The sequence below is a fragment of the Neolamprologus brichardi genome, chromosome 16 (genome assembly GCF_056152115.1).
Source record: "Neolamprologus brichardi isolate AB-2024 chromosome 16, ASM5615211v1, whole genome shotgun sequence".
Taxonomy (NCBI): domain Eukaryota; kingdom Metazoa; phylum Chordata; class Actinopteri; order Cichliformes; family Cichlidae; genus Neolamprologus; species Neolamprologus brichardi.
The window spans coordinates 8,721,858-8,738,334 of NC_142119.1; the positions used below are offsets into that span (position 1 = coordinate 8,721,858).

At 43.4% G+C, this 16,477-nt stretch overlaps 1 protein-coding gene across 1 annotated transcript in view; it reads right to left on the reverse strand.

Annotated features, from left to right (window-relative positions):
- Positions 1 to 234: 234 nt before the first annotated feature.
- arhgap20 (Rho GTPase activating protein 20) overlaps positions 235 to 16,477 on the reverse strand; it is a 35,238-nt gene continuing 18,995 nt past the window's right edge. The window contains exons 10-15 of the mRNA XM_006793629.3: positions 13,492 to 13,682; positions 12,718 to 12,882; positions 11,900 to 12,003; positions 11,288 to 11,477; positions 4,622 to 4,733; positions 235 to 3,303 (exon numbers count right to left, since the gene is read on the reverse strand). Coding sequence (XP_006793692.2) covers positions 1,643 to 3,303; positions 4,622 to 4,733; positions 11,288 to 11,477; positions 11,900 to 12,003; positions 12,718 to 12,882; positions 13,492 to 13,682 — 2,423 coding nt within the window. The 3' untranslated portion in view covers positions 235 to 1,642. The remainder of the gene's footprint in view (positions 3,304 to 4,621; positions 4,734 to 11,287; positions 11,478 to 11,899; positions 12,004 to 12,717; positions 12,883 to 13,491; positions 13,683 to 16,477) is intronic.

The following is a 16,477-nucleotide window of genomic DNA, read 5'->3' on the forward strand; positions in this document are numbered from 1 at the left end:
CGTTGTGAAGGCAAAAGTGGATCCAACCCATTACAGCAAGGTGTACCTTACAGCAAACTGGCCTCGGTTTCCGAGCAGAGCCATCAAAGGGTGCAGCATGTCCACACGCTGTTCATTTGTTTGCAATAAATGTTAATGATGATCGCGAAACCACCCCTGTGAACAAATTTCACATTTGACTGGCAAAGTAGTTTCACAAGAGCAACATTTATTGAAATCAATTATATTTTGGTTCTTGTGAATTCCTGCTGGAATTCAGATGTACACAATATACAAAGGGTGCATTTGGTAGCAAATACTCTTTCTATAAAGACAGCAGCAGCAGAATTGGCATGTACAAAAATACACATTTGATTTCCTCACACCACATACGAAACAACAAGATAATATATTTATATAGAGATTTATACATATATATATATATCTGTATCATAAATATGGAGAACTATACAGGCTGAACACAGTTCTGTAAAGGAGATAATAATATTAATAATAATACAGGACAAAGTACTCTATGAGATCGTTTAAAATGGCAGCACATGACAATGGCCTTACTTCTGTGTGTGTGGTCCTGTGAAGAGGCTATGTAAGAGATAACACTGTTTATTACTGGTGCAAACTAACAATAGCTAACATTGTCTGTGGGCATGTATTTACATACTTTTCATCACGGTAATAGACAGTGGAATAAGGCCATTTACTGTTAAGTGTCACGATGGAGTCAACACTACAGCGCTGGAACAAAAAGATCATACATGCATGAACAAAACACACAAACTGGTACATCCAACACAACATGCACGTGCTCAACAAGGTGTCTCCTTGTGATACCCAAAGGGCTTCCTGATGAGGATAATTAAGTCTTTGAAAGCAAAACTAAAAGCGATTTCTCTTTCAGCGGCACTGATTTTCTTTTGGCTCAGGACACACTGACAATCAGCAATGCTTTCTTTTACACACACACACACACACACACACACACACACACACACACACTTACAGGCAGATATCTTCTCCTTCCAGGTCAGAGATATTAACCAGACTTACTGAGGACGACGATGTGCTGTGTGTTGCAGGATGCTTATACGAACACAAAAACTGCCCCCGCCGACTCACTGACTCAGACAAACACTTCACACACTGGAAAAGAATTAGTTCACTTCATGGTTGCGATCGGTCACAAGCGGCACGAATGTTGCTCAAGTTTTTAATGTTACTGTTTGTACTGTCACGGCCTTCGTTTCCCATCAGCTGCAATGGATTTTCTGCTTGCTTTCTAAAGCTTCCCGAACACGAAAAAAAGGATTTCTTTGTCGTTTCTTTTTCCTTACTGCTGACAAGCTCTCCATACTTTCATCACATGCTGAAAAAGAAACAACAATAGATCTGGAAGGTGCACAAGGACGCGGTGAGAGAAACATTTTGTCCAGAGAAACCAGATTTTTGGTGTTCGAGCCGCTACACTGACGCTGCATCTGTACCTCATAAAAATCTTAAACCGCTGATGTACCATTACAGTAGTCAGCAACAGGTTAAAGGAGTATATGATAAAAAATTACAATAAAAAGACAGTTGTGTACAAGTTACAATATCACATGAAAGTCAGTCTCCCCTGTACAGTTTGTCTTTACAAAGTTCCTTTTTACACATACGATTCTTCTGCAAAAAAAAGTTGCTCAAAGTCCTCCAGCCGCGGGTCACTGCACCGCCTGTTCTGCCACTCCTTCTTACCCTGCACAATTGCTAGCGCGACCTCATGACTCCTCTGCAGGCAGGCGTCCACATCCTCCTGACCTTGTGAGGAAAAGTAGTCCCTTACAGCCCTGGTGGCAGAGGGCGACAAGCAGAGGCGCGGCTTGGCGTGGTTATCTGACGCTCTGCCGTCTTGGGGCCAGGCTTTAGAAGCAGGAAGTCTGTCTAAGGTAAGGCTGGGGCCGCGGTTAGAGTTCACATTGACCTTAGCAGGATCAGATGCTCGGCGAGGAAGGGTCTTCCTCCCTCTGTGGATGTCCATGGCAGGAGTTAGAGAGTGGGACTTTTGTCTTTGGAGCACCAGAGTGGTGGCACTCTGTCCAAAGAAAACACCTTTTGGGGGCTGCACGCAGCCACCTTCATCCAGCCTCTGTGCGATCTCAGCTCCTGGGTTTGGTTTGAGTTTGTTAGGTGAGGTCTGGTCATGGAGCTGTCTCAGATCTTTGACTGTCAGAGGCTTCTCTGTCGCACTGTAAAAAGGAGAGTGGCTGCGCTGCAGCTGCAGCAGAGCCTGCTGGTAAGATGGAGGGCTGCTTGATCTATGTCTGCAGTTTTGATTTGTCACCATGGCCTCCTGGGCACTGACAGAGAAGCAGTTAGTGGTTGAGAAGGATTTCCCGTTAACCACGGGCAGGTCCTCCTCAGTGTGTCCACTATCGGGCTGCCTTAGCGTCAGGCACCGGTCCTTTTTAAGCCACGTGTTAGGGTGGAGGCCATGAGAGTGAGAAGCACTTTGGCAGGTTCGAGGGGGTTGGGTGGCTTGTGGCCAATGAGCCAGCGCTTTTCTCTGAGGGGGAGAGCTCCTTGAGGACTGCTGTGGGCGTCCAGGAAAAAGGGGGGAGAGAGGAAGGGATTCATTTAACGGAAGTGGCACATTTGTGGCGTAGTCAGTGGAGTACTGTGAGAAGGCAGAGTCTAAGGAGCTGAGGGAGGAGCCGGTTGGTGAGGTTGCCGGTGAAGACAGACTGGAACAACTGGCATCCAGTCGCAGTGGTGGTGGAGGGGCATGCTTCGTCTTCCTCCGCCCGCTGTTCTGGATTTTGACTCCTCTCTTCTCACAGCCATCCTCTCCCTCCTCTTTCAGCTGCAGCCCGTTCAGCCCCTGTTCAAGAAAAACCTCATCCACATCCGCTTCCCCCTCCATGGCAGCATCGTAGCTCGCCTTCCTCACTGACGGGTGGCGGTTATCAGCATGAGCCAACACCATGCTTGAAGTCGGCATGCTAGCCAGGGCTAAGGCCGGTTCTGAGCTCCTCCTCAGTCTCCTAGGACCCTGCGACGAGCCGTTGGCGTGGCGTACGCGAGGCTGTCGAACCACGGGACTGAACCTACTGGGTCTGGCCAGAGGCGGGAGCTGCAGCAAAAGGTTAGAATCGGGGTCAGGTTCGGGGTCGCCATCACTGAGCGTGATGACAGAGTCACGGCTGCAGCTGTCCGGCTTGTCTTTGTCGCGAAGCGGAAGCTGTTCCTGGAAGGGGGACTCGGGATCATCGTTCAGCTCGTTCTCCAGACTGTCGTAAGACGAGTCGTTCATCTGGAAGGACGACACATCTGGGAAGAAAAGGAGAAAACATGGTTCACTTTATTAGCAATTAGCAACAGTGCCATTTTTCACTGTAAAGAGTCGCTTTAACTGATTGGTTGCCATTGCTAGAGGACAAAAAAAAAAGATTCAATTAAGTGAGAGCATTTCCTGAGCTGAATGAACAAAGTCACAGTTCACTGGTGCACATGAGGAGAACAGAGGACAAAGCATATCTCTGCTATGTGCTCTTTGACCCCTGGTGGTTACTTACAGCATGAATGAGGATATTAAGTGCTATCTTAATCATGTGATCCTGGCAATCATTGAAATTACCGCAGGTCAATTTGTTGACCCCAGTCAACATGACTTAAAGCTCCTGGGCAATTCAGTTGCACCCACACAGAGCAACCTAGTCAGTCCCAAACCACCTTGATGCAACACAGTGAGGCTTTATCAGTACTTTTTCAGATAATAAATAAAGGATCCTTTATCCCACACACACAAAACACACACACTTGACCTTTAGAACAAATTTGACACAAGAACATTGTCTCCATGTGCATCTGTTTTTCTTTTGTTATGTTTTTTCACAGGACTAGCTGTGCTAAAACCCTCCTAGAACAAAGCTTTGCCACAAGAGAGTCATCAACTCCAGGCATTTATTTTGGGTTAAAATACATTTTCAGAATAACCAGTTAAATCTTAGATAGTAACGCTTAAAATGTTTGGTGGTTTTGCCCCCAAAATAAGGTTTAACAGGCTTTTCTTTCTTTTTTACCAGCAGGTTATACTACTACATGTGCAACAACATTAGTGGCTTTTTCAGTTTCAGTTGCTGGTAGGGGCGAGCGTGCAGAGTATTGTGGAATTTTACCATCTTCTGCGTCAATGAAGTAGATTCAATTCAAGATTTTTTTAATGCCACACCTCTCCCTGTAATAGCTCTGGCTGTGCAGTTTCAGTTTGCATTTATTAAGTCAGAAAACTGAAAGCAAAAGAAACCCAAATTGCAAAATCTGTAAATGTTTCCATTACAGTTGCAGCCTGTTTGTTTTTTTATGGGATCAGACTCTTTAACAATGTAGGAATCAAGTCTCAATACTAAGCACTTTATTAGAGAGCAGTATTTTCTATACCTCTTGGCTTTTTTGTCACTGTCTCAGCCATTCTTAACAGTTTTTTCCTACAAGCTTATACAACTAAACTGGATCACAAAATCTGCCTGATTATGAGCTCATACAATGTTAAGAAAAAGCCTGTACATCCTAATTAACTGTTTTTAAATTAAATTCCTACTGATATTCTGTCCTTTCTTTATTGTCTGGCCTAAATCTCAGTTCTTACCAGATCCATGGTCGCTGCTGCTGCTCTTCTGGCTGAAGGTTCTGAAGAGTGATGTGACGTCCCCCAGGAGGGTGCTGCAGTTCTCTATTAGGAAGCGAACAAGCTCACAAACCTGCAGGAACAAACAGCGTCTGATTATTTCATGTTGTCACCAACTTTGCTCTACTTCGGTGGCAAACGATTAGTTTTCACTCTTATAGATTAAGAGGTGTTTGTGTTTACAGATTCATTTGCTGAAGCTGGACCTCACGGAAACAGCCAGTTCAGCCATCATTTAGCGACACAGAAAGTTTACTGTTATGTGTCTGTGCAATACCGATCGGACTCACAAACTGCAACGTGAAACACAAAACGTGGCGTCGTGACTAGGTTGCACCAGCCGACAGCTCAGGATAATGAAAAACCCACTTTTTCTGTTCTTTTTCAATGTAATTCCAGTTAGTGTAGAGACCCACAAAATATAAGAAAAGGTCTTTCTCTGTATATTATCTCAGAGGGATTGTGTTTTCCATCCTGGGGCACAAAGACATTTATGTCTAAGGCTATGTCCACACGTACCCGGGTATTTTTGAAAACGCAGATTTTTCTATGCGTTTGCACCTTTTATCCACACGTAAACGGCGTTTTCGGTCACTGAAAACAGAGATTTTTAAAAACTCCGGCCAGGGTGGATATTTTTGAAAACTCAGTTTTTGCATTTAAGTGTGGACGAGAAAAACGGAGAAAACGCAGCGTCAAAGGTGTGCGCATTTTTTGACGTCACACTGTGCGCCACGTTATTGTTTCGGTGAAATGAATTTCTACAATACTGTTACTGTTAATTGTACTCTCTGCAGTGTTTACATGCTTACATATACACACACAGTTACCGTCCCTCCACATATACGACTCGGTTCTGCTTCTATGCCCCAGCTTTGTTTACTTTTTCCCACCGAAACTTCTAGACTTCTGATTGGCCAACATTTCTGCACGGTTAGAAATATATCGCCACTTGTTGCTTTGGCATGTTCCTAGCAGCGTTTTCCTTCATTTCTGCCTTTACGTGTGGACGGGATTATTTTTTAAAACGAAAACGGAAAATCTCCGTTTTCAAAAATACCCGTGTACGTGTGGACGTAGCCCAAGTCAGCTGCCATGCGGTCCAATAAAAGCGATGTAGAGGCAAATCGGAGCAGAGAGAGGTCTGCCTGCTGCCACCACATCCCAGACGGTGTGTAGGTACCAACTGCTGATTTCATTTGAAATTACTGACACAATCCATTTTTAATAAGACTAAAAACTGAAGTTTTGTGCAGCCATGGTCGTGTGAACAGCCTGTGTCATATTTTTAACTTGATACTTGTACTTGATGCACATTCTGCAGACATGCAAGTATTTTTAGATCTCACACCTTTCTATTTATCCAATAGCATTTAAAAGTGTAGATTTTTACAGCACCCTCATACATTTCTGATCTTTTAAATTGCTACACTCCTGGAAGATCACTGAGGTCTGCGGATCAATTGCTCCTGGCTGTCCCGAGGTCCAGATTAAAGCACAGGGGAGTAACTGCTGTAACTGATTCGAAACTGTGGAACAAACTGCCCCTTTACATCAGGACCTCCCCAAAACTGGACACTTTTAAAACCCATCTGAAAACACACTTTTATTCCTTGGCTTTTAAATCAGAATGAGTTTGTATTACTTTTTTCTTGTTTCTTACTCAAATCTTCTAATTTTATGATTCTTTTTCTTAACTCTTATCATGTCTCCCTATGTTTTTATTTCTTTTCATCATCTTAGTTGTACATCACCTTGGTCAATGGTTTTTGTTTTAAATGTGCTATATAAATAAATTTGACTTTGACTTGACAGAAAAGCAGGAAACGGGTCACGCAGATGCTCAGAACAACGTCTGAGAAGCAGAGCGCTTAAACTTGTGTGTGGTTGTTAATACTGTAGCTACTGACTTGTGATATCACTGCTCTATGATATAGTGACCCAAATAACTTTGTGGCACTGTTTTCAAACAGCTGTCAAAAGCTCTTTTAAAAAATTTTTTTTCCATATTAACATTTTGGGGAAACTTTCATTTGCTTGCGTTGATGTCAAACCTCCACAGTGAACGGGAAAACATTGACTCCCTCTCCTCCGTCCATTCTTTCTTACCAGCCCTGGAAAATGCCCTGATAATACTGGCTATGACATCATTGGTTGGCTTTGATACCGAATACAATGTAGGTGTAGTTTTTTCCCCATTTTGTGTGCTTGTGTGTTTTTTTCACTTAAAGCCAATCACGACTTTTCGCAGCAAAACCACGGCCACAAATGTCACAAAGGGGCAAGAATCTTTGAAAGGGATCCAAACACCAATCGTTCGCAGCTGAACGACTAATTTAAGCACATTCAGTTGATGTTTTCAAACACTGTAACGCTGTCTGTGCTTTATGAGTTTTATCAGCCCAGTTGGAATCCATCCTCAAACAAATCACACTACTTGGCAGAAACCGCTGCCTTTAAAACTAAACAGACAAAATTTACACACATGACGTCCTGTGACACAAATAGTTGGCAAACGCCAGGGCCACTGGGAAATTTCCACTGAAATCTGCCTGATGTGTACATAAATAAGCCTGTGACACTATGGAAATACTGCGCCGGTAAACACTCATTTGTTTGTTTGTGGGCCAGATGTTGTCTGGTCTGTGTCTGCACGGTGTCCGTATGCGCCAAAAAACCGCCGTCTGTCCAAACAAGGAGTAATCAGGCTGTGCAAAAAAGTCGTTTAAAATGGTTTTCTTTCCTCTAAACCCAGAGTTTTATTAAAGCTTGAAAAAAATCCGCTTTTTAAACTGCCACTCACAGTTTATTTATTTACATTTAAGCTAGCAGATGATGGGTGATGAGCTGTACATTCAGAGTTATGTAACGCAATGAACTCCACAACTGTTTCTTTGAAGTGTTCAGGAAGCCAATCATCATCACAAACAACTTTAGCCGAGGTCATACATGCACGCTATCAATCAAACGGTGGCGTTCGTGATCAACAGCACCCAGTCGATCTGAATTATGTCCCAAATCCGTCTGTTTACAAACGAAACATCATTTAAAACTGGATGATGTGGTTATTTATGACTCGTTGAACTAGTTTTTTTATTTCTATTTTCTATAAAAGGAGTCATATTGCAGTTGCTCACAGTTTGCTGCCGCCGCAAAGTCCTGGAGGGTAAATTGCTCTTCCAGCAAACTCGGGTCAGGTTTTTAAAGAAGACAACTAAACATGTGTGAACAGGGCGCGAGTTTTGGGAACTTGCGATCAATATACAGGACCTGCCGCAGTTCCAACCACCAAACACAACAAAACAAGTCCCTGCCAGACCTTGGCAATGATTTACATAGATCTTGTTGCAAATCTCTCCCCTATCACTGACTTTTTACATCTGCATGGGAGGCAACAGAAAGGTAATTGTTGATTTTCAAACAGAGCTAACATTAGACGGGTATTTAAAGTTGATCCAATATTTTGGATATAACATATCTGATCAAGACTTTTTAAATAACCCAACACTGACAACCTAGGTTTCTTTGGAAAGGAGGAATTGGTGCCATATGGCCATGATATAACACCTAGACCTTGGATTCCTTCTTTTTGTTCTCGTTAGATACTGGATCTATAGATCTATCTATGGATAATGGCATTAATAAAATTTAAATGTTACAGAAAACAGGTGAGAACGTGTTATGGGTGTTGACTTTGCATAGTATGTCAACCAGAGGGCAACTTCCCTGTTGGCAACACGCATGTTTCGAATGAAGCAAATAATTAGCTGATATAAACCAGCAGCGTAAATAGGAGGCTAGCATCAGAAAGGTGTAAAAATCTACCCTGAATCAAATCCGTGCATCCATCCACTGTGGCGACACTCAGCATTCCTCACTGTCACTCAGTGAGAGTGAGCACTGCTACGTGATGCAAAGCACTGAACAAAAGGAGCCTGTGGGCATCCAGGAGACTTTCACTTATTCATCCATCAGCAGCCCATTAAGAACCTCTTGTTCACCTCAGTGAGATGTTATCTTTAACTCTCTCAACCATTCAGAAAACCAGGAAATACGAACTCTACGCATCATTCACAAAATATGTATCTGTTGCATGAACTGCAGATTCCTACTGTCAGCGTATACAATAGTACTGCAAGATTTGGAAGAAATCTTCCAGTATTTGGGTGTGTATGTGCGTAAAAATATGCTGCAACTGTGCACGCTGGAAAACCATCCGTGCAGCATTCTGAGCTGGGTATCACTTTTCTGTGATTTTACTATAATATAGAAAAGCAAAAGTTGCATTCTCCAGAGCCAAGCCTGAGGAAAAACAACTTACTTCTAAATGATTTATCTCTTCCTGTCTCCATTTAAAGTTAGACGCAAACTGCATTTACCTCAGATGCTCTTTAAGGGATATGTTCAGCCCAAAACCTTTAAATTATATGCTTCATGAAAGCAGGAGGGACACCAAGGCTAAACTGAACTGGCCAACAGTGAGCACAGACATGTCCTCGGACAAGGTTGAAAACCGGCTAATACACATCCACGATCCCCCCAAAAAAGTTTTAAATTGGCCCCTGTCTTTGACTGCAAGGTGGGAATGTTAAAAATTCGTTTCCCCCCCAGAAAATAGCCGCCTGTGCTCGAGACGAACACACAAATATGCGGTGTGCGAGAGGGAAAGTGTCATCAGGGGAGTATTTGTGAAGCTGATATTTAAGTATTTGTGGGTGATGAGAGTATTTTTTGCCAACGAGCACTTATGTGAGTGTGTGTGTTTGTATGGAGAGAGAAAGAGGGTGTTTCAGTGACACAATTTTCCACAAAAACATCCCAGTCCTCAGATTCTGTAGGAAATTCTTTGCGTGTTTTCTCAAATGAACCTCAACCACTTCTAGACAAACACATACACATATACACACACACACACACACACACACAGATCGGAAAAGATAAGCAAAACAGCCACCCAGTGAGATTATGTGTAACTAAATAACTGTAACTTTCCAAACAGACCACAAATCAGCAGACTTTGTATGCTTAGGGTTTGAGTGACTATATGATGGGCTCTGGTGGGCGAGGGGCCTTCCTATGTGAGCTCTGGCTGTAGAATGAAGCCATTCCAGGCCAGAATGGTTGGCTAAGACATACGGTTGCTTCACTGCAGACTTCACTTTATAAACACAAAAATACAGAGAAACTGCAGTGATATTCATGCATCAGCAAGAATATCACTGCAGACTCTACTCCAACATTGTCACAAAGTAGTTCGAGAGGTAAATTAAATTTCCCGTTTTTGTTCTTGTTTTTCTTTACAATTAAAGAAAAACAAGAACAAAAGGGCAGCTGTGGCTACAACTGTAGCTGCCTCCACCAGTGTGTGAATGTGAGAGTGAATGGGTGGATGACTGGACGTGTAAAAGCGCTTTAGGGTCCCTAGGCGGGACTAGTAAAAGCGCTATACAAATACATTTTACCATTTTTTTTTTACCAATTAACGAGAATTAACCCCGGTGACACTCACCAAACTAGATGCTGTGCATATGTTTCTCTATATGAGAAGCTAAACTTACCGAGTCTTGTTCTAAACTCGGGGATTTGAAGCTTAGCTGAATGTAAGAGGCTTATGAGTAACTGTCAAAGATCACATGTGAATGAGACTGACAGTGCGCGTCTGTGGGACGGGGGTTTGCGTGTGCGTGACTGCCGTGTGGCAGTGGGTCAGCTCCTGATCTGAGGTGGGCAGTCACGTCCTGAAGGAAAGCCTTCAGTCTGCAGAAAAATGGCTCTCGGCCTGACGTGAAGTATGCATGTGAGCACTTAGTGTACGTGTACACCTGTGTCAGTGAAGCCTCTGTAACTTAACTGTCAGTCAAATTCAGGTCTCTGCTTGGTCACGAGCAGTTTGCTTCTGTTTTTTCCCTCCAAATGTTAAATTCCTCGCACTCTGCAAACTGCCTGTGGAAGCAGATCAGAGCACTTTGGCTTTTTGAGGAACGCATTTTCTTGCGAGCGGGATGATAACAATGATACTACTCTAATCTCTATACATTAAGAAAATTTAGCTGCAGGCAGCAGATCTCAGGGTAGTATGTAGATGGGAAACAAAGGAAGTAGGTCTCCTTGCTCTGTGTAACTTAATCCTCCTATTAGCACCTCTGAAAGTCTTTAAGTTTTGTGCTGTGTCTCGTTTATTTTGCATGTACAAAAACCAAAGTGTAGAAATTTGTGCTTTTTCCAGGGGTTCTGTGCAGAAGTATTTCTTGGCCCCGAGCAGGCAAACTGCTCCGCTGTTACACTGAGACTCATATTAATCCAACAAACATCTCCCTCAACTCTCAGCAAGAAGGCTGGATAAGCGTTTTCCCCCAACATGTCACATTATTGTTCTAAATGTGACCAGCCAAGATTTTTTATTTGGATAAGTCTCTAAAGCAGGGGTAGGCAACTCCAGGCCTCGAGGGCCGGTGTGTTTACCTCCTCAACATGTCTTGAAGTTCTCCAGAGGCCTGCTAATGAACTTATCATTTGATTCAGGTGTGTTGACCCAGGGTGAGATCTAAAACCTGCAGGACACTGGCACTTGAGGCCTGGAGTTGCCTACACCTGCTCTAAAGTGTCCATAGGCCTGTCCCGTCTCACCTTTTTAGTGGCCTCCCCTTCCATCTCAGGGGTGCTTGGCGCCGGAGACCAGAGCATGCTGGGAGCAATGCAGACAGACAGGTTGAAGGCGTTCATCTGGTTGTCGTCGGCACTGCCCTGTATGCAGTGGAGTACCGCGATCACGTGTCGCAGCAGAAGCAGATTCTCACTGGGAAGGAGGTGTAGGAGCCTAATGGGAGTGGGGCAGGAAACGACGGGAGGAGATGAGATCAAACACATTACGAAAAACATCCTCGGTCCCTGCTTCTTCCTTTCAGTACGGCTGCTTGTTTCTTGCTTTTTTTCCTAAGCAGAAGGAATTTTGTTTGTTGCTACTGGAAACACACGCATCCCTGCTCTCTGTTTTTAGTTCTCATTCTAAACATAAACTGTGGGTAATTCAAGGAAAAAACCAACAGCGTCTAAGGTGTTGCTCTACCACAGGCCACCAGGACAGCCATTTATTCAATCGTTCCTGTCCTGTGTTGCTGACTTATGTAAAATGCGCGTAGGATTTGCATCTTCTTGTCAGACACTGACAGCTATAAGATTAGCAGGACGATCACGGCCTTAGATATCGCATATTTTAGGATTTCAAGAGAGATCTCTTACCTCTGGACAGCTGGTATCCTCTCCTCTCCTCCTTCCATCGCTTCCATCCACTGGTCATACAGGTCCACGCACAGCATGCTGCCTGGGATATTTCGCAGGAAGTCCTGTATGCAAAACGTTTATAAGTGAAGCTGAAGAATGCCTTATACTGACAGACAGGCATTATAGACTGGAAACAACTGTCAAAGGGATTTTTGCTGCTCTCACTTTTTTATGGCTTCATCTGTGGTTGTGGTTCTTTCGATCCTAGCTTGGTGGTCGTATAATGATAATCACTGAACAAATCCAATTATGTTAGTGCATTTTTACTTGTGAAATTAAAGTTAGGCTACTGATACAACAGGTAGGAGTTGTGATGATTGCTGACAGTGATATATCTTGCTCAAGGGTACTTTAGCATGCAGACTGGAGCAGCCAGGGATTGAACCGGTAGACTAGTAAATGACTTCCTCTCCGTCCTGCAATCTAAAGGGCTACAGCCACCCCTTTATATCACAGGTTGACAATCCTTGCACTCTATGTGGAAAACAAGTGAAACAAAATTTAAAAAGGGAGTTGGACCATCTCTAAAAAAATAAAAAATAAATGAAGAAGAAGAAGGCCCGAGCTACTCCCTGGATGCCCGACTGTATGACAGCTGTTTGGCCTGGATCCTGAACAATGCTGCACCTTGTGTGTGTGACTGGCCGCCTGCCTGGCTATGCAGAGACAGATTATCCTGTCTGGACTAAGGTGACTTTGGACCAACATCAGTCGTGCCTGTTTTCAGTTTCAAACAAGGAAGAGAGACGGGGGAAGAGCTGTGTGTGTGTGGTTACCTTGAGGACAGCAGCGATGACGAACACAGACTGGTGTGTGATCTCCGCGTCCTCGCTCCCACTGTCCAGCCTGTCTCGGAGCTCCCGGCAGGCTTTTGCTCCAGCTGAACGCCTGAAGATGCCTCTGGTGTATGGCCCCTCCAGGTACAGAAATGCCAGCATGTCCTTTGGGGGAACATTGAAACAGAAGGTTACCAACTTGTTCAGTTTAATAACAATGGCATTTGATGAAACAGGAGAACTTAATGTCAGAGATTACACAAGCGGGAGCTTAGGAAACAGGCCCTAATGGGAGAAGGCATTTCATTCCACTGAGGTCTTAATTGCAAAGAATTCCTGCCAGAATTTTTATCTCGATTTGAATTCGGCACCTCCCTTTAACAGATTCTTCTGTGGACCAACAGGAGGAACGTGTCTGAATCAGTGTTTCTACAAAGAACGAAAGAAAGACATCTCTCTTAGAGGACACCTCAGTGAGAGGGTCACTCACTCACAATAAGAAGAATGTGTACATTAAAATATATTCGGTTTCCAGGAAAAAAAATCTGATTTAATCTAAAATGGAAAATGGGTCCGCCAATAATTTTAAGTGGTTGGTGGATGTATTAAAGTCATAGAATAGTAAGATTGCAGCAGTAGAAGTCAAATAAAATGCTCCTAAAAATAATCTACTTTCTCACACCCTCAAGTCTCTCGCTCCCTAACTAAACAGTCAACCTGTGTTCCCTCAAGTCAGGGTCCTGACCCCTGTTATGTGAACTCCACTCGGCTTACCATGACAGGTTTAGGCAGGCCGTTTTCTGGAGAGCAGATGGAGCTCAAGGGCTGTCCGAACAGCCGACCGTGAGCGGCGGAGAGCAAGGTTGGGGACAGGGGCACGCCGTCCAGCTGTGTGCTCGAACCTCTCCAGAAAGGCCAATTGATCAGAGATCTCTTTCTCTTAAAAGGCTTCTGCTGACCAGGCTCTGTGGGTAGGAAAATAAAAATAGAGGAAGGAGAACTTTAGTTTGAGATATAATCAAACTGTTGTTGTTGAGTAATGGATGGCGAATGCACCCCAAGGTACGTTCAGGAAACCAAACTGTTTGATTCACATAGCTTCAAAAGTGCAGACTCAGAAACTGTTTCGTAATGTTTACTTTTCTGGGCTTGAATTTCGGACAGAACTGCTTACGAATTGCTCATCAGCGTCAGATGCAGGAGCTTTTCATCATGCATCATGCTAACGCGCTGCTCATGGTTGAGAAATGAAAACCAATGAAAGCAGATGTGACAGACGATGGTTTACTCTGTTTACTCATGCGGGTGCGTTTAACAAAAACCTCATAGCGAGCTGATATAGGTCACATCTCTGCTTTCCTGTCTCAATAAAGGCTAAAAAGAACATGTGCATGTGACTGCGTGTTCCCTTTCCTAAGTTTTTGCACAGCAGTGCAAAGGCACAATGTCTGCCTGTGTAGTTCAAGCACCAGCTCAGCATGTTTTTGCATAGCACGTGTGCACTGAAGTGCCTATAAATAAGAATGTACATTTACTTTAGCGTGTAATTAGACATCTAAAATAAACAAGCAGTTTAAAAAGCTAGTTTTAGCATGATTAACTCTTGTGGAGCGCATTAGAATTAGAATTAGCTGCTAAACAGAAGAAATGTATATTTAATAATGACTTAATTTCTTTGTGTTTTGGACTGCTGATTAAATAAAATGCATTTCAAAAATCTTGATTCATATCACAAATGTTATGATAATGACTCATTCGTCGCTAATTGTGGCTGCACTGCCTTTCTGAGCCACCGCCGACGTTTTTAGACGGGCAAAATGTGCAAACAGTGCATTAAATCTCTTAAAGGGCCATTGTAGTGAAATGTAATTGTAGCAGCTTTGAATTGCCAACAATCTTGAAATGATAACATTTATGTTATTAAGCGTCGGTGATTTGTATCCAAGGGTGGGACTCAACCTAACAAACAAAAGATTCTTTCGGTGGGCGGGGGACCCATCGGCCCCGAAAGGGCCCTCAGAATACACGGCATACCTCACATAGAATTCATTATTTAACAATCTGCCGTGGCGTGATGCCCAAATACACTCTGGAACAAAGTTCAACAGTAACAGATTTACTGGCCTGTTCTGGCACTTCTCGGCAGGCCTTCGCCATCACTGAAAAAACATGACCTTGGTGTAAATCAGGTGTTACATCATTACAGCTCTCGAGGCATAGAGACAGTGGAATGAGGAAACAGACACAGACTACATGTCTGGGTGGGCAGTCTCTGTCATCTTACACTAATCGTCTACTGTCTTATAAAACAGATGCTAGAAGTTGTATTTCTCTTCATTGACAATGAAACTACCACAGGCATGACTACACAGTGACGTCAGTGTCCAGTAATTGAAACCCCAGATTACAGGTGTTGACATGTTAGTAGTTTACTTATTTAATTTTTAGGCAAATGGAATAATCTTTCATCTTTGCATAAATGCAATAATTCTATTGGATTCTTAGTTTTTCCAATTAACCAAATCAACGCTGCCGGTGTAGCTAGCTCCAGGGGATGGGCCAACCTGGCTCTGTCAGCGTTGCCAACTTAGCAACCTTGTCGCTATACTTAGCTAGTTTTCAGACACCCTTAGCGACTTTTTCCCCCCCCAAAAAAGCGACTAACGACAAATATGGCGACTTTTGCTGGTGTTATTAGGAAGACGTATGACCACTTTTTGACGTGAAAGCACGTATCGCTCTTACTCTCAACAAGCAGCGGGTGCTACCGTGGGCACCTCGCCCGTGCCAAAGCGCTCACAGGCGGCGGATAGTCCTCACGCAACACTCCCCCCCCGCCAGCTGCTGTCAGAGCAGGAGACGTTCACCCCTACGCGTCCTGCAAATGAATCTCCAGTGAGCGAAGCCGCCGCTCCGGACCTGACTGTAATGACGTCAGTTCTTCTTTTACGCTTACTTTTTGTGGGTCACAAGCTTTAAAACTACTTAAAACACACACACACACTTTTTTGTGTGTCTATGTGTGTGTGTAACTCCGGCAGAGGGCCTGTTTTGGGTCACTTTTGCGGGTAACAAGCCCGGATAAAGGAGGAGGGTTGGAATGATTTAAAAAACAATAATTAAAAAAACAATAAAAGAATTTAATTTGTAGTTCTAAATATATTCAGAATGCATTTAGGGTGTTTTTTACTCAGTTTATGTCTCTTCCAGGACGTTATTTCTCTCTCCTACAAGTTAGGTTACAATTACATAAGCATGACAAATTATGCAAATTAGGCGATGACGTCATTTAGCGACTTTTAGGACAACCAATAGCGATTTTCCTTACTGAGGAGTTGGCAACACTGGGCTCTACTGAACTGTAGGGAATGAATGCTTTGACAAGCAGACTTTAAGCCACTTCCAGGGGTGGACATGCCAGTAATATGGTTCATATTGTAATGGGAACATAGAAAATCTCTTCTTGCAGTTGAATGCACAACAATACCTGTTTTTATATAGGTCTAGTACAAAATCTTAGCTCATTTTTTAAGTGCTAGCAGACTGAGACAGCATAGATCTGTGTTGGTGTGTGCAGTGGTTCTTTATCCACGTTCAGCCTCACTCTCTGTTGCTGCCATGAGCCACCTCAAAGGCTTTTTGTCCAGTTACAGTATCTCCCCAGTAGACTGGCACAAACTGGACATAAACCATGTTGGGGAACAACTGGAGGAGTTTTATTTTGTCATACACCCGCTAGTTGTTAAACATGTACAATTTC